A 25,213-nucleotide genomic window follows, 5' to 3' on the forward strand; every position below is an offset into this window, starting at 1 on the left:
AGGCGTCTAAGGAGATGAGAGAGTAGCTTGGAAAAATTACCCAAGTTCTTGCAATTTGGGGGGTTGAACAATTTGAATAATTTCTGAGTTAATCCATGGCACACTTGGAAGCCCTTGCCCATTTCTAATTAATTTTATTAATTAATTGAAAAGCCATTCTAGGCCATTTTTTTTAAAAATCCACAGTAGTATACAAAATAGCATAAAAACAACACTATAATCGAAACAGTAGAAGAACGTTATGAAAACAGGAACAGTTAAGAGAGAAATACAGAAATAACAGAGTCAAATCCTATAGGTCAGGGAAAAGCTGGGGCAAAAATATAGAGAGATCTTCACAAGATCTTTGAAGCAACTAACAGGAATGTAGGACGGCACTGACTTCAGTTCTGTCCTGTATTTGCCAGATACAACACCGCTTCCATTCTGCTGCAGTTCAGCTTCCAACAAAAATAACATCTTGCTGTCCTCTGTGGTGAAATGTGGTGAAATCAAACAATTAATTAATCACTTTCCATTACATTATTGCACATCATTCATTACAGCGCAAAGGAAATGCAATACACATTGAGGGTGGGTGGGCGGACAGGGGAGTCATAAATGATGTATTGTTAGGTATTGTTTGAGGCTGAAAAGCGCAAGAGCAGTGCTACTGATTGCATTCGCTGGGTTGGTTTTCGTTCCAGACATGGGATGAATTAGGGAACACCGGCAATTTCTACTCCCATTTCCGATGGGCTTCTCCAGCATCCTTAGCAACTAACAGATGGTGCTTCTTGTATGCTCTCTGTGCCCTTTCCTTACCTTTTCAACAAAGTAACTCAGTGGCTCTTTGCCTCTAGGGTCTGGCTCATCCCAAGAGAGGACAACATATTCTTCCCTGATCTCACTGGCATGAACGTTGGTGGGTGGCAAAGGGACTTTGATCTTGGCTGTGGGAGAAAAACAACAAGCCAACCTTTCAGCAATTTAATTTGGAATAGAAAAGGGTTTGCAAGGAAGACCAATTAACAGCCAGATGGATAAAAGTCACCAGATGGAGCAGCCCCCAAAATAGCTGATGAGAAGTACAACTAGAAATTCATGTTTGAAGCCAAATTTATCAAATTCGCATTTCTGAAACATTATGAGAACTGGAACACAGCCAGATTTCAAAAAAACTTTGAACTTATCTGAACTTTGCAATGGAATTCTCCAACCAAAGATTTGCAAAAATGCATGTATCAGGGGAACATTGGTGAAAATGCATTATATGAGAAGTTGCTTGCAAAAGTGTGCACATCAGTCAAAACTGCAGATAGGAGAAATTTAAAACAAAAATCCTGGAGATTTTTTCAGGAAAACCTGCAAATTCAGAAAACGAAAACAAACACCCCTGGCAATTGCTGCAGAAACTTGCGGAACTGAATTGAAGAAAAATGAGAGACTTGCAGAAATGAAATCGACAGATCCTTCCATCCCTAGCCACCACTGATCAGACCCCATGGATATAATTTTCATTCTGCTCCAACGCCCAATGTTTTTCAAAGGAGACAGCAGCAATGGTACCTCAACTCTGCCGCCAGCATCGCTGCTAGGCATGGATGGGATAGGGCAGTGGTTAAAGTCCAATCGCTGCATCCAGGGCCAGCTCAGGGGGTTTTGCCTCTTGAGGCAAAAAATGAAAATGCCACCTTCTGGTAGAGCCTCCCCCTCCTTCTCTGCAGCCCCCTGCCACTGTCTCCTTCTCTGTGCTCCCTCCTCAGGTGCCTGGAGGTGGCCCAGGGCAGCCCCAGTGCGCCAAATTCGGTGAGGGAGTAAAAGAAGGTGGTGGGTGGTGGAGGGGGCAAGAGACAGTGAGTGGCACACTTCTTAAAGCCTGTGTCTCCTGCCTGAGGCAACTGTCTCACTGCGCCTCATGCATGGGCCGGCCCTAAGTGCATTCATGCAGCCCCCTCCCCCCCTCCAGCACCATCCAGTTAAGCAACAGCGATGGTGGTGCTGGGAGGGCAGCTCTGCAGTGTCACCCAACCACATGCCCCACTTCTAGGAACTAGGGCTCCTGAGGTATTTAAAATACAGAGAAATCAAGGGAAGTAAATGTTTTTGGATAACCCCCTTGTTTAACAGAAATGCCCATTCAGAGCCACTTCCACTTTGAGCAAAATATAGTTATTTGGGCATTTCTAGTCTGCTAAACTCCTAAGTGATTGTTAGTTATATAAAGAAGTTCTCAGGCACGACATTAATTATTGGTGGGGAAAAGGACAAAGGTCACATGCGAACTTACGTTCCAGTTCATCTTTGGAAACTGTAATTGTCCTAAATCCGTCATCATAAGGGATATCTAGACAGGGAGCAGAGAGGGAAAGAGAAAGAGATGGGGATAAGTGGGGAATCGTGAAAAGAATTACAAATTGAGTTTGGGGGGCGGGGAATGGCCAGGATGCTACCTGGCTTGACTAGGGGGCTGTGGCTGGGAACTGACCTGCCCCCATATATGTGAGCGTGCGCCTCTCTTAGTGGCCTTCAATCCATAGTGGGGGTTAGTCTTGAGCACAGTGGATGAGTAGGTCCCAAAGCTCTTAAGCAACCATCCAATGATGGTATAGAACAGAGCTTTCCAAACTTTTCATGGTGGTGACAGACTTTTTAGACATGCATCATTTCGTGACACAGTAATTCAGTTTTGCATCATTTTGCAACACAGTAGTTAAGCTTTATTAGCAAACCGGAGGTTAAACTAACCCCTTTCCAGCCCCGGGACGAGTGTGGTGAGCATTCGTGCGACACACCTACACACTGCAGCTGACACACTAATGTGTTGTGACACACAGTTTGGAAAGCTCTGGTATAGAAGCTAGAAGGCTGAAGCTTGTGCCCTTGCTTCTTCAGCTTCCAAAGCAATCATGCAGACTTGTGTTAAGCTTGTGCTAGGCTAAATTGGTGGGTGTGGGAGCCTATATGGTGAGGAATAGGGAACAGGGTTCAGAGGCTGCATGCCTGATGAGAGCATCTTCAAAGACCAATTCTGCTCCTCTAAGCTGCAAGGGGGCAGAATTCTTCAGAGATAGTCAACATGGCACCCTCCAGATTTTGGTGGGCTCCAGCTCCCATCAGCCTCAGCCAGCATGGTCACTGGTCAGGGATGATGGGAAGTGAAGTCCAACAACAGCTGGAGGGTACCACTTTGGCTACCCTTGGTTTAAGGGACCTTAAAGTTGGGAGAAGTCCCCGCTTTCCTTACTGTCACCATTTTGAACTACAGTGGAGTCTTGTATGCAAAGTGTTGCAGCTGCTAGTCTTTTTGTTCTTCTTGTTTTAGGCTGGGCCAGAATAATCAGCCTAGATTTTTTCCCTGGTCACTTTTGGGGTATGGAAATAATCTTAGGGAGTTGTTTAATATGTGTTAATTTTTGTCAGGGGGGCTTACAAATAAGACGAGGTGGAAGAGAAGTAGAAGAGGATTTTGTCTTCTCTCTCTGTTTCATAAACAAGGGGGGGGGGGGGGACTATGTTGCTGAGCTGCTTTCAAAGCCGACCAGTGATATTTCCACATGTCTTCCAGAATGGATCACTGGGAATGATGCTGTGTTGTGACATAGTGCCATTGCCCGGGGCATTCTTGGGGGGAAGATGACTGCCCCCACCAGCCACTTTTGATAGGACATGTGACATTACTTTGAGTGGTCCTGCACAGATCTATCGCTCTTGAAGTCTGCTGACACAGGGTAATTGTTCTGTGTTTTGAACATTAAAATTGTTTTATTTGGGATTACTGGTGGGTTTTATGATCTTGGAGGTTGCCTTGGATGTTAAGAAAATAGCAATTGTCTTGGAGCGATTAAAAAACACAACGTACTTAGCACTCTTTTGCTGTCATTTGGGTCTATCATTGTCACTGGGTCGCTGGCCTTCGATGGGTTACTGATGCCTGCATGGTTGACGGCCTTTACTCGGAATTGGTATGTCTTCCCTTCAGTGAGACCTAAAACAGGAGATCTGCAGGTTTTCACGAGCTTATCATTGCACAATACCCATTCGTCTGTGCCTGCTTCACACCTGGAAAAAGAAGGACCTTACAGTTTGGGTGCAACATGGTCTGGGAAAGAAAGAGATAACAGATCTGTGGCTTCTGAGGACAGACCTCTCAATGTAATAGCCGATGACAGGACTTCCACCATTATCACTGGGAGTAATCCAGGAAAGTATGAGACTGTTTCTATTCACGTCATGGCATTGCACACTGAGGGGTGACCCAGGAGCTCCAGCAGTTTCAGCCTCAGCATCTAAAGATAAGAAAAAGCCATGCTTAGATGGTTTCCTGTAGGTCAGGTTGGCCCATAAGCTAGAATGGCTCCCAAGTTTATCTTCTGGCCCATGAAAGCATTGCCAAGTTTTAGAGAAGCCACTGTACAAAATTCGCCTATAGCAGGTATGTGGAACTGAATCTGACCCGGGGACTGGATCTTTATCTTCCCCCACTTACCCACAGGTCAAGCTTGAAAGGTAGGTGGGACCATTCACTCGATCTCACAATGACAACAGGTGACTCATTTTTGTACAACGCTCTGCAAACCCTGACAATTAGTTGGTTGTCAGGATTTGCATAGCACTGTGCATGGAAGCCCTGGCTATCAGCTGATCAGGAGGGCTTGCAAAGCAGTATGCACAGAGAGCCAGTGTGGTGTAGTGGTTAAGAGTGGTAGACTCGTAATCTGGTGAACCAGGTTCGATTCCCTGCTCCTCCACATGCAGCTGCTGGGTGACCTTAGGCCAGTCACACTTCTCTGAAGTCTCTCAGCCTCACTCACCTCACAGAGTGTTTGTTGTGGGGGAGGAAGGGAAAGGAGAATGTTAGCCGCTTTGAGACTCCTTAGGGTAGTGATAAAGCGGGATATCAAATCCAAACTCTTCTTTGCAAGCCCTGACAATCAGCTAATTGTTGGCACTCACTAAGCACGATGCAAGGAGCTGTGAAGGTGCCACTGATCAGCTGGCGGCTGGCACTTGCGAATCCTCTTTCAGCCCAGATGCATCTTTACCTGCCCTGCACTTGGCCTCCTCAATGGCATCAGGTGTAGGGCTGGTGCATGTGGCTTTGCCAAAACAGCCTCATGGGCTAAATGGGAAGACCTGGTGGACCTAGGCCTGTAGGCAAAAGGTTCCTCGCCACTGACCTGTGGTTTTGCTTTTGCTTTCTCTCTAAAGACTGTAAGGCTCTAAGCAGGACCTACATTCTTTTTAGTTCCATACAGACCATTGACATTTTAGGGCCTTTGTAAATTACAATTATAAACCAAAGCCATCACCAAACAGCGGCAAACAAGTGCACCTACCCCTAACAAACACATAAGCTCTTTGCTCGTTGTACCCATCAAGTGTCGGTATACGGATGCTGTAAAACCCTTCATCTTCTTTGTAAGCACAAGAGACTGTCAGGGAAGCCTCCTGGGCCTCACACTTTATTTGCCGGCGATCAGAATCTCTCAGCAACTCACCTGAGCGCAAGAGAAAGATGGTAACTGAGGATTTACCTGGTCGGTGGCTTCCTACCAGAGCTACCACATTTCAAAATGTGAAATTATAATTCCAGCCCTATTTGGGAATGTTAATGGAAAAATAAATGCAGAGGGTATTCTTGCATAAACACTCAGTCTTGGATAAATTGCTTAAAAATTTCGCCCCCAGATTCATTTAATCTCTTCTTCCAGTATTCATTTGGGAGAAGCCAGGTGCCTTTCCCCCCTTTCCCCCAAGAGAAATTTCCCTGTAATTAGTACCAGGAACCAGGTATGTAGCATCAGGAGCCATGTGGCCCCCCAAAGGTTTGCTGAAAGGGAATGTGGCCCTCAGGCTGAAAAAGGTATTCCAACCCTGGTCTGAAGTGTTGGCTGTATTGGGGCCCCACTTCAGACAACAAAATGTCTTGGGCCAGGATTTTCTTAATACTTGTCAAACGGCAATAGTCATGGATGGTGGGGTTTTTTTTGGGGGGGGGGGTTTACAAATACAGACCATCTCTGAACCAGCGGATGTCTCGTTGGTATTCCTGCAAGTCTGAAGTAAAAGTGCAGCGAAGAGTGAAGGGCTCCTTTTCTCTGGAAAAGACAGGCCTCAAAGTGCTAGCAAAGTCAGCTTCCAGGTCCCTGAGTGACTCTAAAAAGAGAAGATGAGGTGAGGTAAGAGCACCTGGCCTTGACAGATGTAAGGAGATAGCGATTTCCATCCAGTGCATCTGGCTGCTAACCAAAAGGTTGGTGGTTTGAGCCCACCCAGGGACAGCTGTGGGCATGATTCCTGCATTGCAGAGGGTTGGACTAGATGACCCTCGGGGTCCCTTCCAACTCTACAATTCTATGATTCGACGATCTGTTCATCACAATCAGTGCTATTTCCATTCAGCTACAGTTCAGCTTCTGCTAAAACCTAATTTTGCTCATCGTGATGTCTCCTATGGCCAAAACTAATGTGATTAATGATGCAATTAATTAATTTAAATGCATTTCAGAGGAAGGGAAATGTAAAACACAATGCAGAAAACAACTAATTATTTACATAACGTTTGCAGATCAAAAAACCCAACCATTTCCATTCCTGACTTCTAATGAACATGTGAATTGTAACAATTTCTGCTCCGGTTTTCCATTTTTGTTAGAACTCTCTAGACATCTGCAGCTTTCGGTTGCCACAAACAGCCAAGCTCACAAGCAGAAGACAGTGCATGGAGCTATTCTCTGCTCTTTGCATCCAGTTTAAGGAAAGTGTGGAACTGCTGCGTTTGACTCATTCATTATTTTTATTGGGCATCTATACAACTCGCTCCTCCAATCACATCTATGCTTTTTTTAAACCCACTTTAGGGCTGCTCCAGACAACTTGTTTATTGAGCATTTATCCTGATTTGTTTACAAAAACGCTTACAGTGGTACCTCGGGTTAAGTACTTAATTCGTTCCGGAGGTCCGTACTTAACCTGAAACTGTTCTTAACCTGAAGCACCACTTTAGCTAATGGGGCCTCCTGCTGCTGCTGCACCACCGGAGCACAATTTCTGTTCTCATCCTGAAGCAAAGTTCTTAACCCGAGGTAATATTTCTGGGTTAGCCGAGTCTGTAACCTGAGGTGTCTGTAACCTGAAGCATATGTAACCTGAGGTACCACTGTACTTGGAGTTTATATAGTGTGCAGTCTTTGTTGAACATTCATTCTGGTATGTTTACAGGGAGGTTATGTATCTTCTAGCATTCATCCTGATTTGCTTGCACCTACCCTCCTCCTTCCATTCTGAACAAGTACAAAGAGGTTCTCTCCGTGAGCAAATGTGTTGTGCCACAAATCCTGTGGCAGCCATTTTGTGACTGGTGCTCACAATACTCTCTCAAAATTCCAAATGTGCCCACAGGCACTAAAAGGTTAGCAACCCCTGGAGTAAGGCTTATTTGGAACAGGATCCTTTTTCTCTCTCCACAGAATAGACATAGACCTGCTTCCCAGTCACCATTTAGACATTCTTCCAGTGGCATAGCAACCCTTGCCAGCACCTGGGGTGGACCAAAGATGTTGAGCTTTTTTTGGGAAATCGAAGTTGTTGAGCCCCCTGAGGAATCGCAGTGGCATCTGCAAACTCCTTTGTCACACAGCAGCCAATGTAAAACACTGCAGACCCCCCATACTGCCCTAAAGAGCCCCATGACACCCCCTCCACCCCTGGCTACCTATGCTACTGCTTTCTCCCCAGTATTCCCACCTCATCATTTAGGCCACAAAATGGCCCCAAACTGTACTATGAGGTCACATGCCAGGCTAAACCACAACATAACTACAGTTTTGTACTTACTTTTATATATCTCTGAGTCAAATCCAGATTCCTTTCCATAATATTCTACCAAAAAAGAGAGAGGAATGGAATTGATGAGATAGGCATTATATATACTTATAGCTGGGATGAACAATCTGTGGCCCTTCAGATGTCGTTGTTCATCCTCAGTGAGCACAACCAATGGTAAGGGATGACTGGAGCTGGAATCCAACAACATCTGGAGGGCCACTGGTTCCCAGTTCCTGGTTTATAGAATTGTATTTCAGTTCTCGGAGTCTAAATAATAATGCCCAGGAGCTGATCAGCAGATCCTCCAATGCAGTGTTCACATTCCCCATTCCCCCCAGGGTCATAGCTCAGTAGCTTTGCATGCAAAAAGACTGGGTTCAATCTCTGGTTTCTCCAGGTAGGGCTGGGAAAGACCAGTCTCTGTCTGAAATCTAGGAGAGCTGCTAACAGTTTGTGCAGCAACAATCCTGAGCTAGGTGGGTCCATGGGCTGACTTGGAATAAGGCAGCTTCCTATGCTCGTATCAACATTGAAGAATTCCAGAAGCAGTTCTGGTGGGTTTCCTTTGGATGAGAGGGTGCTAAAGCCTTGGAGGGTTCTGCATTGTTTGGTTTGGTATACAGGCAGAGCATAAGTGAAGGTAGGCACTCTTGGAAGGCAGCAGGTCTGCTAACTCACATTAGATATCTAGAGCAACTTCCCCCCAATCAGGTGTCCTTCAAATACTTTGGACTACAACTCCCATCAGCTCCAGACAGCATGGCCAATGCCCAGGGATCATGGGAGCTGTAGTCCAGAACATCTGGACAGCACCAGAACGCTGCCCAAGAGAGAGGCCCTATGTATCCACAATGTGCTTAGAGGTCACTTGCAGATCTCACTGTCTCGGCCTCATAGCTGTAGAGGAAAATCTCCTATATACCACCAGAGACAAATCCCAGTGGGTTACAGGGATCCATAATCAAAACAAAATTTTAAAAAATCCTTCCAGGAGCACCTTAGAGACCAGCTAACTTAGTTATTGGTATGAGCTTTTGTGTGCATGCACACTTCTTCAGATACACTGAAAAAGAAGTCACCAGACCCTTATATATGGTGAGAGGGTGGGGAGGGGTATTACTCAGAAGGGTGGTGGGAATGGTTGATTGGCTGATAGGTGTGGTAAACCCGTTGACGACTCTTAACGACTGCAATTGGTCTTACAGGAAAAAGCAAGGGAAGAGATGGCTAAAAATAGCTTTATCATATATAATGAGATAAGAATCCAATGTCTCTATTCAGACCAGGTCTCTCCATGGTTTTAAGTTTGGTAATGTTGCAATTCAGCAACTTCTCTTTCCAGTCTATTTCTGAAATTCTTCTGTAATAAGATAGCTACTTTGAGATCTTGTATAGAATGTCCTGGGAGATTGAAGTGTTCTCCTACTGGTTTCTCTGTCTTGTGATTCCATAATGGAACAGATGGGGCCTGAACCAAAGTAAATGCGGGAAACAATCTGGTAGACATTGTGGATGATTAAATTATATGTTGCTTCTGTTACAATGGGTCGTTGCTATAACAGCAGATTAAGGTAATTTTGCATCACATGGAAAGTCTTCCATTTCCATTTTTTACTGCAAGGAACTTCAGGCTCCTGAACGAAAATTTTGTTTTATCATTATGTTGATGGTTTATTAATTTATATACTGCTTAATTGCCGAGGTGGCTTCTAAGTGGAAGAATTTAGAACAAAAACTAAATTACCAATAAAACAAGGTCAAAATATTTTTTTCTATGAAACATAAACACCAGTGAAACTTTTAAAAACAAATATGCACAACTCAATTATATTGCCTAGGTAGGGTTGCTGAAATAAACAGGTTTTCCCACAGGAGTCTAAAACGATACAGCGTGGCCACCTGCCTAATGTCAATAAGCAAGAAGTCCTAAAGCACAGCTTTTACCACGCTAAAATATTAGCTCCTCGCAAATGAGAAACAAACATTATGTACAACGAGGAAGCTGCAAGGAAGGTTCCTGAGAGAGTCCTAAAGCATTTTAGAGAGAAAAGAAAATCACTTCCCCCTTTCCCACATCCACTTACTCCTGACGAGCACTGTGGCAAATGAGTAGGCTTCGCCATAAGCGTTTTTCACTTCTACACTGTATTCTGCAGAATCGTCCAAGGAGCACCTGAAAGAAAGAGAGGAAGCTAAAAGCACCTGGCTCTGAGGGGGCCCCAGGAGGCCTCAACAGCCATGAGCGCCAGACCAGAGTCCAAGGGCAGGAATGGGATGCCTTTTTCAGCCAGAGGGCCGCAATCTCTTGAGGGGAACCTTCTGGGGGCCACATTCAAGTGGCGGTTGGGGCCAGAGGCAAAGGTGGGTGGAGCAATTGACGTGGAGATTCTTAACTTTGCAGACTAGGCTGTATTCTAGCCTCACAAAAGTGAAAGGTACACCTATACATATACACGCACCTTCATCCCTCAACCAGGAAATAAGAGCCATCATTGTACTTCAAGGACCCATTCCAGCTAGGCAAAGGCACTTGTGTGGGGTGAAGAGGAGGGCCAGGGAGGGGGTGGGGCTTGGGATGGGGCGTGGTCTAGGGAGAATATCAAGAGATAGACAAAGAGGCTGGGAGGGTTGCAGTCTCTTTAAAGTGTTGGGGTGCCACACGGCTTTCAGTCCAGAAGCCCCGATTTCTAATATACAAGTGTGTGCTTATTTTTAATACCTGTGGTTGGACTATTAAGACATTCTGCAGAGAGCTCAGAGGAGAAATGGCACCTGATGTTTCAATAAAGATAAATCACAATCTGGCTTTTCCTTGCTTTCATGCAAGTCCGTTACCTGCTGATGTCCAAAGTCAGCATTCCAAAGTCATTCTTCATCTTGTATTTCCCCGCTGGAGCCAGACGAGGGTCAATCCGAACTCCATTTTTATACCTAGTCAGGTGCAAATAAACAAACACAGAGACATGAAAAGAAGCAGCAAGGCCAGATTTCAGGTAGGGGTGGATGAATCTGTAAATTTTGGTTATCTAAGTTTCTCGTTTTGCCAATCTTAAATTCAGTGCTCCATGTTTCCCCAACATTTTGTGTTTTTTTAAGAAATGGAAAGAAGTCCTCATGATAATTTCTCAGAATTTTTTTGCCAATTTCCTCTAAGAAGCATATTTCTGTATGCAGTTTTTTAAAATAAACATTTTTTTGGCAAGCCATCTCTCCTAATATAATGCATTTTGTGTCATTTTCACTAATAAATGCATTTGTGTGCACACTTTAACCAAGCAGATACATCTACATATACTTTACTTGGCTGGAGAACTTCATTTCAAGTTTCAGAGAAGTGTGAATGTCAAAAGGATGACGGTGTTTCCCTTTGCATATTGCTGCAAAAAGGGTGGGTTTAGCAGGGTCACCTTTAAACTGAATCGAATTCCCCACCCGCAGCCCTAATTGCAGGGGGTTCTTGAAATCGAATTCTTCCATCACTGCCCACTCACCAAGTCACCTCTGGCAGAGGAGAGGCCAGAACTGTACATTCCAGTTTGACGCTCATTCTTTCCCAGACGGCGTGAGCCCGGAGAGGGATCCAGAACATGGGCGGCCGGCAAGAAAGCAGCTCCATGACCTCCTTTTCCAACTGTGCCTTTGCTTCAGCCTAGGATAAGGACCACAAACAGCTTTAAAACCTTTTATCTTAGTGTTCTATAAATACACTTGCAGGAATTGGGCAGGCAACTCTTAACACCCTTTTGTTTTCTGCTACAGAATAATCAGGCAGGCCCTTTCTGGAAGCTGCCTTATATGGAGTCAGACTATTAGACCACCTAGCTCAGTATTGTGTACACTGGCAGCAGCTCTCAAAGGTTTCAGACAGAGCGTCAAGCCTGTGAAGGTATCTCATGGAACAGCTCTCCCAGGAAGCTTAAGTTTGCCTCCAGACTGTCAGCCTTTCATGGGAGGGATTCAGGAGCATACTGCAAATTTTAAGTTTGTGCAGGTAAGATGGGTTAAAATGTTCTTCTGCTTTGGTGCACTAAATCCAAATATATACCTTTGTAGCTGGGAAAGTGTGTGGGGTATGAACGAAGAAGAAGAAGAAGAAGAAGAAGAAGAAGAAGAAGAAGAAGAAGAAGAAGAGTTTGGATTTGATATCCCGCCTTTCACTCCCCTTCAGGAGTCTCAAAGCGGATAACATTCTCCTTTCCCTTCCTCCCCCACAACAAACACTCTGTGAGGTGAGTGAGGCTGAGAGACTTCAGAGAAGTGTGACTGGCCCAAGGTCACCCAGCAGCTGCATGTGGAGGAGCAGAGACACGAACCCGATTCCCCAGATTACGAGACTACTGCTCTTAACCACTACACCACAAATGATTTATAGGAAGATGTCTGACATGCAGCACACCTGTCACAGTATTTCTATTTAAATCATAGAAATTTGCATCTATACATATAAATCCATATATGCAGATATGTGTCCTCCTGGGCTGGATCCAACTAACTTCTACTCAGAGTTGACCGATTGAAATTAATGGTCATTGCTAACTTGGGTCCATTAATTTCAGCGGATCTATTACAAGTAAATGTTAGTGGAGAGCAGCCCCATCCTTTCTGGAGATATATAAGTGGCCACTGTATGGAAGTCGCATGTCCACAATTTTGGAAATCTAACACGTTCCTTTATCTTATAATGTACTGTTTCACAGAGCTACAATGGTTGCAATGGTTTAACAGTAAATCCACCTTCTCTGGGGCTCTGTGTGGGGTAACAACTCTCAGCACCCTTAAACTACAGTTCCCAATATTCTTTGGGGGAAGCCATGACTGTTTAAAGTGAGATGAAACTGCTTTAAATGTATAGTGCATATGGGGCTGAAGGGGCTTCAGAACTAACCAGGAGGTGTCAATCAACACTGAGATTCCTTACTGGCTTGGTTATTTTACCTGCTGGTTGTTAACCCACTTGCTATAACAACAGAGTATCTGCATATAACAGTCAGGCTCTCTTTTCGCAAACCACGCAGTGCTGACCCTTTCTTATCCCATCTAACATGCATAACTTTAATCTGTTGCTCTGGCAGAAATCACTGCCAGAAAGCAATGGAAAAGTATCCACACATGCGCAGAGCCAGACATTCCTCCTCCGCAAAGCTGCAGCCTTGAGGCTGATTTTCATAGTGCAATTTGCAAGCTTCCAGACTGTCCCCAAGCTGGTGGATGAATGTGAGTTGAAATGCTACGCAGCAGTTTCACTGAAAGTTTGTATACGCCCAATGAACTTTGCCTCTGTGGATGCTGCTGGCTCTTGACTCTCAAACAACCCACTTTAAGCTGCTCCTCCCCTTACCTTCCTCCGCAGAGCCTTTTTGTCAGCTCTCACACGCAAGGCCCGGCAGTTCCGAATGACCGTTTTCTCCAGTTTCTCCATTTCATTCCCAAAACGAACTCTCTTCTGTCCTCTTTTCTCTAGCTCCAAAACAGTAGTCTTCTGCCTCATTTTCGTTTCCCTGGGGACAGAAAGCATAAAATATATAGCACCCAGCTTTTCATGTCCTCTCGCAGGGTTCATGTTGTGGGATGTGATCCACTAAGAGCAGTCAAGTACAACATTCCTTGTTTTCCTAGAGTGGACATGCAAAGGAATGTTTGGTCCAGCCAGGCGAAACCTCCTGTTCCTCCTGGCCTGGAGCATCCTTGCATGTCACTAGTGGGTGGGTGTGACCTTTCCAGACCTGGTAAAAGGACAAGGCTTGCTGCCACTCTCTCCTCTTCCATCTTCCTTTCGTCCTGCGAACTTCCTTCCCTGCCTTCAGGGATCACACTGTGCTCTGCCTGATCGTGAGTAAACTTTCTTTTTACTGCTTATGAATAAGACTGTGGTGTCTTTATTCTTTTAGGAGGGATTCAAAGGGTCTTACCAGGAAAATATTAGAACACATTTCAATCTGGACAAGACAGATTGAATCACGTATTGTCTTAAGAAACTCACACAAGTTTTCAACTAGTTTTCTGCTGTGTAGAGGGGAATGCACTCTGCTAAATAAAGGAACTTGCTGTCAGGAGCTCATCCTACACTCAAGTAGGACCCTGGCAGAGACACATGCCCAACTGGGAACTTCAAAAGCTTTCTTCTGCCCGAACATCACAGCGACCGATGCCAACAGACATTGGCACACTTAAGGATCTGCAGAGTCTTCACAGCTTGCATAACAGACCTCAGCAACTCAGCATTTTGGCTAATCTACTTTATTTACATATAAATACACACGGAGCACTGTAACATGGCTCCCTCTCTCTCTAGCATCAGACATCAAAGAGGGATAAAACAAAGGACAATAGTCCCACTTCACGGAACACAGTAACACAAACATCCTGTCTCCGTCACTTCCCACTCTGTGGAGTCAAAACATACACCATCATGTGATAGACAACAATCCCATGACTGCAGTCATGGAACAGGAATTCTAACACTTGCTAGTGCAAGTTAGGAAGGATATTAATAAACAATATATCCTCTTGGGGCCCCCTGAATATTCCCACACAGGTTTTGCCCGAACTAGCAATCTTTATCCTTTTTCATTCTCTTCCTCTACAGTCAGAGGCAGTAATGCTTCTGAATACCAGTTGCTGGAAGCCACAGGAGCGGAGATGGCTCTTGTGCTCATGTTCTGCTTGCCAGTTTCCCACAAGCATTTGGTTAGCCGCTGTGAGAACAGGAGGCTGGACTAAATGGGCCATTGGAATGATCCAGTAGGATCTTCTTATGTTCTTAACCTATGAGCAGGGCTCTAGATGGCGAGCAGCCAATATGGTACCCTCCAGATACGTTTGGACTCTCAACGCACATTAGTCAGCATGGCCAATAACCAGGGATTTTTGGAGCTGAACCACATCTGGAGGGCATCACATGACTATCTTCTTATGCTCGCAGGTATGGCTCCAGAAAATTAATGCGTCAAAGGTTTGCTGGTGATATCAGTTCACATTCACATTTTATGCAAATGTACACAGTTCAATCCCTAAGATAACTGACCCTAACTGAACTCATTATGCTTTAGAATTTTGGAAAGGTTTGCTCTGGTAAGCTACTGGACCTACCATGATTTTTCCGATGTCAATGCAAGTGCAGATGCTATGGACAAATCCAGACGTGTGAAGCCCTCTTCTTCTTCACTGTTGCCCCCAAGGTTGAGAAAGCAGATAGAAATGAAAGATTTCATGAATACCAAAGAAGTACTACAAGGTGCAGCAAGGGAGATATATAACAGGACAAGTTCTAAAACAAAAATGTTTCACATGGACTAGAGGTGCCACCCCCCCCCCCAGCCTGTTTCTAAATACAACAGCACTATACTCAGTTAGGGATGGGTGAATCTGTCAATTTCAGTTTCTCCCTGATTCCCATTTGTCCAATCTTAAATTCAGATTCCTGGCATTACAAATGGCAACTCCGCTCATATGATATGCTGAATATCCAAACTGCAGTGACATTCTCACAGGAATCTTCCAAAGCTTCGCTCTTAGTTTTCATGAACTCACAAAATTTATCACAAAAGGTTTACATTATCTGAAATTCTGGCATTCACTGTTAGCGAGCGCGCGCTCACACACTATATATATATATATATATATAAACACTTTGGAGCACTGGGTTTTGTCATTTCATTCATTCCTTGGCTAACCTGGTCCTGAACTTTGCCTTCCTTGTTCTAGAGCTCATTTGTAGATTTCTGTGCCTCTCCTCCTTTTGCTCGTCTTCCCTGCGGTGGGAAAAGCTTCGGATTTCCATGATGGATACTTATGGGGGGAGGGAATTCCTGTCAGAAACAATAACATCAAATGTTCATGAAAATAACAGACAAAAATGCAAAATTGCATAGAAACATTTGTATTTATGGAAAAATTCAGACTAAAATGCTGGTGTATTGTTATCAGAACATTAGAAAAGAAAATGGAAAATAATGTGAAAAATGTGAAGAACTTGCTTGGAAAAAAATGAGAAACCAAGAGAACTGAAAATTGATGAATTTATCCATCTCTGTTGAAGAAGACACACACTAATTCATCCATCCATCCATCCATCCATTCAGTTAGTTAATTAGTTATTTGCTTTCTCTTGCCCAGGATAACCCAAAGCAACTTACAACCAAACAGACAATAAGCCCCACCTAGATATGTTAAAACCAAGATAAATTATTCAGGTGAATTATCTCAGAAATTACTCAAAATACTTGTTAGACAACACAGTCTCCAAATCTGTAAAATGAAACTCCCATTTAACTCACTGGATTTAAATAGGTTTTTTTTTTGTCTTTGGCATGTTGGTTTTATTGTGTGTCTCAAGTTCTGTTTGGAAGATGCATTTTCTGTTTTAATTAGAACATCTGAGGCTAATACTTTTAATAAACTGTTTATGCTTGAATGCAAGTAACGGGTTTTAAAATAGCCCATGTGTTAAACTGTTGCAGTGAACACAAAACACTCAGCCTTAACTGTGCATGTGTTCCCATCACTCTTGCATCAACAGGGCTCAGGCAAGAGGAAGCATAAGAACTGCAGCAAGTGGAAAGACAATTGTCTTAAATTCGGGATGAAAATAACACTTAGCAGCTGCGAAATGGATATAAATAAATTAGTAGTCTTTAGTATTACATTATAGACTTTATTTAGATTTAATTAAGACATTGTTTAGACTGTACATTATAAAAAATGAGGTCATTGCTTCTTTAGTCCAGAATCCCAGGTGTGTAACCTGATATCTGTAACACCTAGCACTGAGGTCACCAATCCAGTGTCCTTGAAGGATTACACTGGAGCTGCTGGGCAAGTTCCCCAGACTCTGAGCTTTCATTTTAAAAAAGACATTCGTCTCTAGCCCTCCTAGAAAGAAAGTTATGTGGTAAAATTTGCAGGTACCTTCAGAATGACTTCTGCAAAAAGAGAGTGCAATGTGGACACAATGTGGACACATGGTATATTTTTCCTGCTACTGAGGAAACACACACACACACACACCTGTTATTAGATAGCAATAGCAAAAGTGTATGCATTAACTGTTAAACCACTCTGAGAATTATAGCTTTGTGAGGAGACCAGGGGTCTCCTCATAAGTCTTGTTATGCTTAATCCCAGAGTCACCTGTGAGAATAGGATACTAGAATAGATAGGCCATTGGACTGATCCACTTAGGTGCTCTTTGCGTTCTTACGCAAATAAACTATAGTAACCAGAATTCTTTGGGGGAAATCACAAAGGTTTAAAGTGATTTGATGTGGCTTTAAATATATAGTACTTGGAGTCCCTGATTTTTAGGGGCCACGTGGCACATCTGGCAATCTAAGGAACTATTGCGGGCTCCACAAAATTCATTTTCACTAAAGAAAGACTGCTGCCGCCCACGAAACAGGCAATCACCTATACACCGACCAAAACAAAACACAGACCAAAGAAGCAGGCAACAGACACCCCCGCCCCCGTCCCATATCGGGTACTTCCCTAAACAGCAATCAGTAAAGAAACAACACCGCTTTCAATTTTAAAAACTGGAAGGGGAGAGGCTGTTGCCAGGCACCAAGCGGGAGGGTATTCGATAGTGCCATTTCTGGGACTCCAGCAATATACTCATGAGCAAGTCCTCTTGACATACTCAGAAATAAATGCCTTCGTCTTGAAGGATTTGCTGTACTCTGGTATACATTGCTAGATGATTTAACAAGAAGTTCAGGAGATGAGAACATGCAGTATGCTCCACTCATTTGTAACGAGGGTCACCCCGTAAGTAAATAAATACAGGAGAGGTTAACTCTGTGTGGAGAGGGATGACAAGGGTCTGACAATTTTTGTTTCTTCCCCCTCTCCCCAGTCTTAAGTTCAGTCCTACACATTTCATCAACAGTTTGCAATCTTTCTTTTAGAAGTCACCGTGAAAGGCCAACAGCATTTTAGTGCAAATTTCCCCACTAACGGAACCTTTTATGCATCCTATTGTCACCAATATATGCATTTCTATCAGGGCCTGCCCAGCCATTGGGATGGGTGAGGCCACCATCTCAAGCCATGGAAGCCCCCAAGGTGGCAGGGGTAGGGCAGGGTGGCACTTCCCAATTGGCCACAAGCAGTGCATTGAGCTATGCTGCTCCTGATTTCTATGCGCACCTTACCCAAGTACTTACATTTTTGTACACATTACTTGGCTGGAGCACTGCACTGGAAAATTTGGAGAAGGGGATGGCTGTGTTTCATTTTCCCTATTATTTCAGAAAGGGCATATTCATTAAGTTTTCTTTTAAATGCCTCCTTTGTACTTATTGGCACACAATGCTAAGCACACAATGGCTTAGCGCATACTACGCAACTGTCCCGTTTTAAGCAGGACATCCTGGATTAACAGAAGCCTTCCTGACTCCTGATCCCAATCCTGAATGTCCCATTTGGGACCAAAAGACTTGTAGTTTTTGGTTCCGCGCGGTGGTGCGAGTCAATTGGCTCACACCAGAATGCAGCACCAAAAAAACAGAGCTGAAAGATGCTCTCTTACCTTTGCCTCCATTAGATTTTTTTCAAGCCCCCTACACCTTCTTTAGCACCACCACTCTCCTTTTGTGTCGCCATTGGCAGAAGCTGGTGCTCAGTCAGAGCAAACTCTTCTTTTCATTGGCTAGCCGTACAGCAGGTGGGTGTTGCTGACCTTAGCCGTGGCCACTTGAAACATTGCTGTTGCCGTTGAGTTAGAGGCATGAAAGATGGAACGGTGGGGTGGGTGGGGTGCAGCAACTCTGAAGGTGGTTACCTGCTGTGGACCATTGTTCATATATTGTACTGTCATACTGAGAAATAAATGAGAACACTGGGTCCTGGCTGAGGTTTTGGAGCAATGAGAGGTGGGCGGGTGATGGGGGGGGGGGAGAAGTAGTATGAAGATCAGGCAGGTGGAGGCCAGAAAGAGTGCAAAATTCAGGCGGGAGAAGGAGCATGGAGTTTGGGCAGATGGGGAGGAGCAGGAAGATCGGGTAGGAGGGAAGGTGTCCCATTTTGCCCTCCCAAAATGTCGGAGGGTATGAGTGCAAGTGAACAGATGTGCAGACCCTGAAGTGGAGATTGTAGCTGCTTCGCTCCTCCTCCAGTCATTCCCTTTCAATAAATACTTTGGCTATACTCTCAAGTTGGGGGTTTGCTCTCCTTGAAGGCAAGTGAGGTGGTGAAGTTAGGAAATTTAATGGGTTTTGAGATGGGAGTGCCAATGGAAACACTCTTTGCCCATGACACTGGTTGGAGCCTCTGGGAAGCCACGGAGGTGGTTCAGCCATTTTAGGCAGCTATGGTTTAGTATCTTGCAAGTGAGTAGTCATGGGGTGCGATCCATCAGCGCAAGCATTTCTCCTCCCCACATACTGTTTTGGTGGTTCTCACCATCCAGAGCAGATTTCGGGTAGGGGAAGCTGAGCAGGAAGACAGCCCCATTCTTCTAGCAGGTGTCCTTGTCCTAGCTTTTGTTAGTGCACCATGTTGGCTGAATCTGGTGCTTAATCTTACGCATTCATCCACATTGCTCCCGCCCTCTCTTGCCAATCAAGACTAGGAACTTCTAGTACCTGGTTGCAGGAAACCATAGTGTGCCCTTTCATCTGATCAGCAAATTAGAGTTGGCACATGCTCTGCAAACTGGGGTTGTAAAACTAGGATTGGTGATGTTGCCCTTTGTCCATAACACCCCGTTGCTTCACAGGGTGTTTTTAATACAGTATAGGATGTGTGAAGTATGACAGAAATGATAAATAGCAATAATCAAAGAGATCTGAGCTAAATAAAAGAGCAGAGCATTCTTTTTAGTTTAAGAACAGGGAGGAACTGCATTTCCCTTCCATGCTAAATTAAAATGATATTTAATTTAAAATCGAGCAAAAGAATTCCTGTGAAACAAAATGTAAGAATAGCAGCAACAATGAAAACCAGCTAGTCTTTCATACGACAAGAATCACAAGCAATCTTTAAAGCAAGATACAAGTTTGGGGCAGGCGGCAGGAATCACGTACCTTCCCTGAAGTTGGGAGATCTTCTAAATCTTGACTTTGCTATCCCAGTGTAGAGAAAAATCAGAGAGCAGGTTGGCAAGGGAGCTAGTCTTGAAGAAGAGAGATAAAGGACAAAAGGAAGGATGCCTTCCCCGTGCTTGATGGCATTAAGAATGACTGTCCCGGGAAGAATGTGTCCAAGGGTAAACTGCCCACCCTTGCAGCCTTAAATATAGCATTATCTCATGTCATTTCAATGACAATGGAGAGAACTATCTAGGATTTATGATCCCCAAACAGCTCTCTGAACGGGTAAAGCAAGATCATTTTTCTAGGTCAGAAGTATTCATAGCCATTGTCAAAGCAGAACAAGGAAGAAAAGCTGCAGGCTGATTTTCCAGGCCCAGAATCTACGGATTTCTTCTGTTTGGGCTCTCAGAAAGATTTATTTGCACAAATTTTAGCCAATGAACAAATCTGTGGATTTGTGCTGTGTGTGAGAGAGAGGCGGGTCGAGAGGGAGGGGAGAGAGAGAGCAGGGCTCCTCCAGATTACCTGTTTATTGAACATTCATCCTGATCGCTTGCACAACGTTTATATTGCAAAGCAGGGTTTTATTGACTTTTTTTTTATTAAATCATTTTTATTAAGTTTTCCATTTTAACAATCCAATCAAATCACATTTAATGTTCCAAATTATACAAATACATATCAAATAGTCCAAATATTCTGCCTAAATTATATAAAAAAATTTTGGGACTTCCCATGCTTCAAGTTCGGGGAGGCTCTGATCATCTCATATCTCTGCTGCCTTGAATAGTCTTTCCAACAGTTTTTTTTAAATCTTCCTGTAGGGTTTTATTGATTATTGGACACAATATGCCTCTGAGTACCAGGTGCTAGAAACTGCAGGAGGGGAGAACGCTCTTGTGCTTGAATCTTGCTTGCAGGCTTCCCACAGGCACCTGGCTGACCACTGTGCGCAGGGCCCGTCTGGGACATTTTGCTGCCTCCTTCTCCTCCCTGGTTGCAGTTGGGAAAGGGTGGACACACCCATGATGGGGGCATGGTGGAGTGGGGTGCACTTGTGGCAGAAAGGGTGGCCATGGTGTTCGCGGGGCATACCTGTGGCAGGGGAGGCAGTGGGGGGCACTAGCCACAGTGGCAGGGTGCTCCCATGGAAGCTGGGGCAAGGATGTGGCCCTGGCAGCGAGTGGCACACTCCTTAGGTCCAGATCTGCTGCCTGAAGTGACTGCTTCACATCGCCTCAAGGGCTGGCTCGCCCTGACTCTGAGAACAGGGCATTTATCTTTAAATGATTGAAACGGTTTTCATTGATGAGTTCAATGTTTTACTACAATCAGGTGGCATATACAATTTGGTAAATAAATAAATAGATTGCGCTGGACCTCGTTGTATCTGGGGGAAGTCAGGAGTTTCATGTTGTCCTTCTTTAAATATCCGAATGACTGGACCTGCCCTGGAAGGTTGTGGACTCATTACAGTGGTACCTCGGGTACCTTTGTTCCAGAAGTCTGTTCTTAACCTGAAACTGTTCTTAACCTGAAGCAGCACTTTAGCTAATGGGGCCTCCTGCTGCAGCGCTGCTGGAGCATGATTTCTGTTCTCATTCTGACGCAAAGTTCTTAACCTGAAGCACTATTTCTGGGTTAGCGGAGTCTGTAACCTGAAGTGTATGTAACCTGAAGCATCTGTAACCCAAGGTACCACTGTAGAGGTTTTTAAAGAGGAGTCTGGATTGCCAACCATGAGGTTGGACTGGTTGCCCTTTCGGGATCTTTTTCAACTCTATGATTTTATGATTCCAAGAGAAGGGCTGATGGGAGTTGTAGTCCATAACATCTGGAGGGCCAAAGACTCCTTATCACTACTCTAAGCCTTCCATGACATGGTGTCAGCTGTAGAGACTCAAGGCCTGCAAATTTATAAGAAAACAAAGAAAAAAGGACAGCCACGCCTGAACCAAAAGCCTTCGCCTTTCGTAATTCTGGAGGGTGGCCTGGGTTGAAACAAACAAACAAACAAACAAACAAACAAACAAACAAACAAACAAAGGTTTGCTGGAGTCCCTGATAATAACTAATTCAAAGGTGGGCCCACCAGTGAACTCTCCATTTTGTATGACTCCTTCAAATGGAAGGCCTTCCCCTTTTGGTCCAGTAGTGTCCCCATTGATGGTTCTGTGTGTGAGGTTTCCTTTTTAAAAAGTGAGCAAGAACAGGCTCCGCCGTGGCATTTAATCACTGGCTGAGTGGCATCACCTGGCATGCTGCTGACATGGGATCCCCGGGCTATTGCTCAGAAAAGCATCCCGCATCAAGAGCTTGGAACGCGGCCCCTGGCAGGGCAGCCTGCACCCTTTAAAGCCCCGTCCTTGCATGGAAACCAACAGGTGGCCGGCTGGGCTGTCAGCAACATCTGCAGCTGCTTGCCCAGGGTCAGGGAAGGAGGAAATGGACTGATGATGATCCCACTAAACGTTTCCCCAAGCTTCAGACGGCGGCACATGCCCCTTCCTTTAGGGTCACAACCACTCAGCCTATCTCTTGACAAGGGATGTGTGGATTTCAGTTTCTCCCACTTTCTCATTTTTCCAGTCAGTTCTCTGCATTCCCGCATGTTTGTGATTTTTTTTTTTTAAGAGTCCTCGTGGAAATTCATCAACATTTTTGTGCAAATTTATTCAAATAAGCACATTTTTGTGTGTAGTTTTGACCAGTGCTTACATTTGTGCAAGCAATTTCCCCCAATGTAATGTGTTTTGGTATGTTACTTTCACTAATATATGTGTTTATATGCCTGTTGGGGTTGAGCCATACCCATACAGTGGTACCTCGGGTTACATACGCTTCAGGTTACAGACTCTGCTAACCCAAAAATAGTACCTCAGGTTATGAACTTTGCTTCAGGATGAGAACAGAAATCATGCTCCTGCGGCGCAGCGGCAGCAGGAGGCCCCATTCACTAAAGTGGTGCTTCGGGTTAAGAACAGTTTCAGGTTAAGAACGGACTTCCGGAACGAATTAAGTATTTAACCTGAGGTACCACTGTATATCTAAAGTGCACTTAGCACATTTTTAAAGCACATGGTGACTTGAAAGAAAGAAAGAAAGAAAGAAAGAAGAAAGAAAGAAAGAAAGAAAGAAAGAAAGAAAGAAAAGGAACTGTAGTTTTATTAAGGGTTTTGTGAATTGTAGTTCTGTGACTGGTAATCAGTTGCAAAGATTATTTGTGGCGAAGCCACGTGCATTAAATGTGTTTGAAATATAAGTTGTGGCTGTGACCTGCTATTTACTAGATATCAATGTAGCAATGATTACCATATTTTGCGCACCATAGGACGCACCGGCCCATAGGACGCACCTAGTTTTTTGGGGGGGAAATAAAGAAAAAATATTTTATTTCCCCCCCAGGTGCGGGGCTGGAAGAACCAGGTCCGGGAACAGTGGGAAGGCGTGCTCCGCCTCCCCGCTGTCCCCCGAGCTTGTGGGGCTGGCGATGGGGAGAAATGCGCTGAGCCCGGGACTGGAGGCAGCTCTGGAGGCGCAGCCAGCGGGAGCCGGGCGGGACTTCGCGCCCCGCTCCTGATGGCGGCGCAGAGCTGTGCTGAGCCCAGGACTGGAGGCAGCTCTGCGTGGCCATCGGGAGCCGGGCGGGACTTCGCGTCTGGCTCCCGATGGCCGCGCAGAGCTGCACTGAGCCAGGGACTGCAGGCAGCTCTGCGCAACCCTCGGAGCCGGTCTCCCAAGGGTTGTGCAGAGCTTCCTGAAGCCTGCATTCGCCCCATAGGATGCACACACATTTCCCCTTCATTTTTGGAGGGGGAAAAGTGCGTCCTATAGGGTGAAAAATACGGTATTTATTTTCACACACTGCTTTAGGTCATAAGTTGCCAACAGAGGCCTTCTCTGCAGGGCCCTGTTCCCTACCCTCCCTAGCTGAAATTAGGCTTGGAAGAAGTATTCTACTTTGGTTAAGGCTCGTTTCAAGTATAATTGCAGCTTGTGTTCCTCCAGTTTGCAAACGTACCCATGGGCCCCAAACATTTGGCAACCCCTGCTTTAAGGCATGTTACTGACGTGATGTTCTTTCACTTGGGAGTGGCCCCATATGAGGTGCAATATGTGACTCATACTTAATGGGGCATGTTTTATAACCTCTAGGACGGTTCCTATCCTTGTATCTTGTAGATGTTAAAGCATGCTCCAGCAAGCTGAGAAGGCCTTCCCGCCTACTGAAGAGACTTTTTGAACCACTTCCAGAATGTTCATTTTCATAGCTCTCCCTAACTCACAGGAAAACTGTACATAAATATTGATTTATTCAATGTTTATTGTGAAATTTGGACCCCTCCTTTCAACCAAAGAGTGCCCAAGGCAGCTACCAAACAGTAAGAAAAGGGAAAAGCAAAACAGTAATGAATAAGGAACAAAAACGGCAGATGCAACATGCAGCTAAAATCACAGCAGCCAGATGAACGAATTTCAACATACCAGCCACAGACAAATCAACTTATCAGGGCAAAGTTCTGTCTGTATAAAAACCCATTTACCTGCTGCCAGGTCACCATATGGACTTCCTAGCAAAGAGTTTCAGTTCTCTTGAACAGGAATGGACGAACTTGGCCATTTTGGTTTCTCATTTGTCCAATTTTAGTTCAGTTCTCTCCACATTTTTCACATGAGAGTGTGTTGTTGTGGTTGTTGTTGTTTTAGTCCTCCTGAAAATTCACCTGCATTTTAGTGCAAATTCCCCCTAAGATAATGCATTTTTCTATGTCATTTCTATGTGTTTATACGCATATTTTACCCTAGTTTATGCATTTTCTTACAAATTACTTGGCTGGAGAACCGCACTACAAACAAAGGGGAGTGCAAGCGATGAAGAGCTTATTAGGCGCTGCAGGAGGTGTCACAACTATAACATCCCGTGGAAGGTGGGGGGGGGGGGGAGGGAGCGGCGGATTTGGGTGTCTCACAGGGCTTCAGTGAAATTTTACAGTCTGCCACTACTGCAAAATTTCAAAGGATGTTGGCATTTTTCTTCCTATACAGTGGTACCTCGGGATACAAACACTTCGGGTTACAGACTCCACTAACCCGGAAGCAGTACCTCGGGTTAAGAACTTTGCCCCAGGATGAGAACAGAAATTGTGTGGTGGTGGTGCGGCACCAGTAAAGATAAAGGTAAAGGGACCCCTGACCATTAGGTCCAGTCGTGGCTGACTCTGGGGTTGCGGAGCTCATCTTGCTTTATTGGCTGTGGAAGCCGGTGTACAGCTTCTGGGTTATATGGCCAGCATGACTAAGCCACTTCTGGCAAACCAGAGCAGCGCACGGAAACACCATTTACCTTCCCGCAGGAGCAGTACCTATTTATC

General features: G+C 44.7%; 1 protein-coding gene and 1 long non-coding RNA gene across 2 annotated transcripts in view; one reads left to right on the forward strand and one right to left on the reverse strand.

The window, feature by feature from the left end:
- The window catches only part of MYOM3 (myomesin 3), a 45,061-nt gene extending 25,031 nt beyond the window's left edge, over positions 1-20,030 (reverse strand). The window contains exons 1-14 of the mRNA XM_083454726.1: positions 19,833-20,030; positions 15,483-15,617; positions 14,899-14,973; positions 13,148-13,307; positions 11,301-11,458; positions 10,645-10,740; positions 9,894-9,982; positions 7,819-7,863; positions 5,998-6,138; positions 5,319-5,480; positions 4,127-4,268; positions 3,842-4,041; positions 2,270-2,326; positions 805-932 (exon numbers count right to left, since the gene is read on the reverse strand). Of these exons, the coding sequence (XP_083310852.1) occupies positions 805-932; positions 2,270-2,326; positions 3,842-4,041; positions 4,127-4,268; positions 5,319-5,480; positions 5,998-6,138; positions 7,819-7,863; positions 9,894-9,982; positions 10,645-10,740; positions 11,301-11,458; positions 13,148-13,307; positions 14,899-14,973; positions 15,483-15,589 (1,560 nt within the window). The 5' untranslated portion in view covers positions 15,590-15,617; positions 19,833-20,030. The remainder of the gene's footprint in view (positions 1-804; positions 933-2,269; positions 2,327-3,841; positions 4,042-4,126; positions 4,269-5,318; positions 5,481-5,997; positions 6,139-7,818; positions 7,864-9,893; positions 9,983-10,644; positions 10,741-11,300; positions 11,459-13,147; positions 13,308-14,898; positions 14,974-15,482; positions 15,618-19,832) is intronic.
- LOC310684854 overlaps positions 11,652-25,213 on the forward strand; it is a 47,922-nt gene continuing 34,360 nt past the window's right edge. Inside the window, exon 1 of the long non-coding RNA XR_014514878.1 lies at positions 11,652-11,800. This is a non-coding gene — a long non-coding RNA (uncharacterized lncRNA). The remainder of the gene's footprint in view (positions 11,801-25,213) is intronic.

This window comes from Podarcis tiliguerta, assembly GCF_965153285.1.
Source record: "Podarcis tiliguerta genome assembly, chromosome: 8".
NCBI classification, from domain to species: Eukaryota; Metazoa; Chordata; class Lepidosauria; order Squamata; family Lacertidae; genus Podarcis; species Podarcis tiliguerta.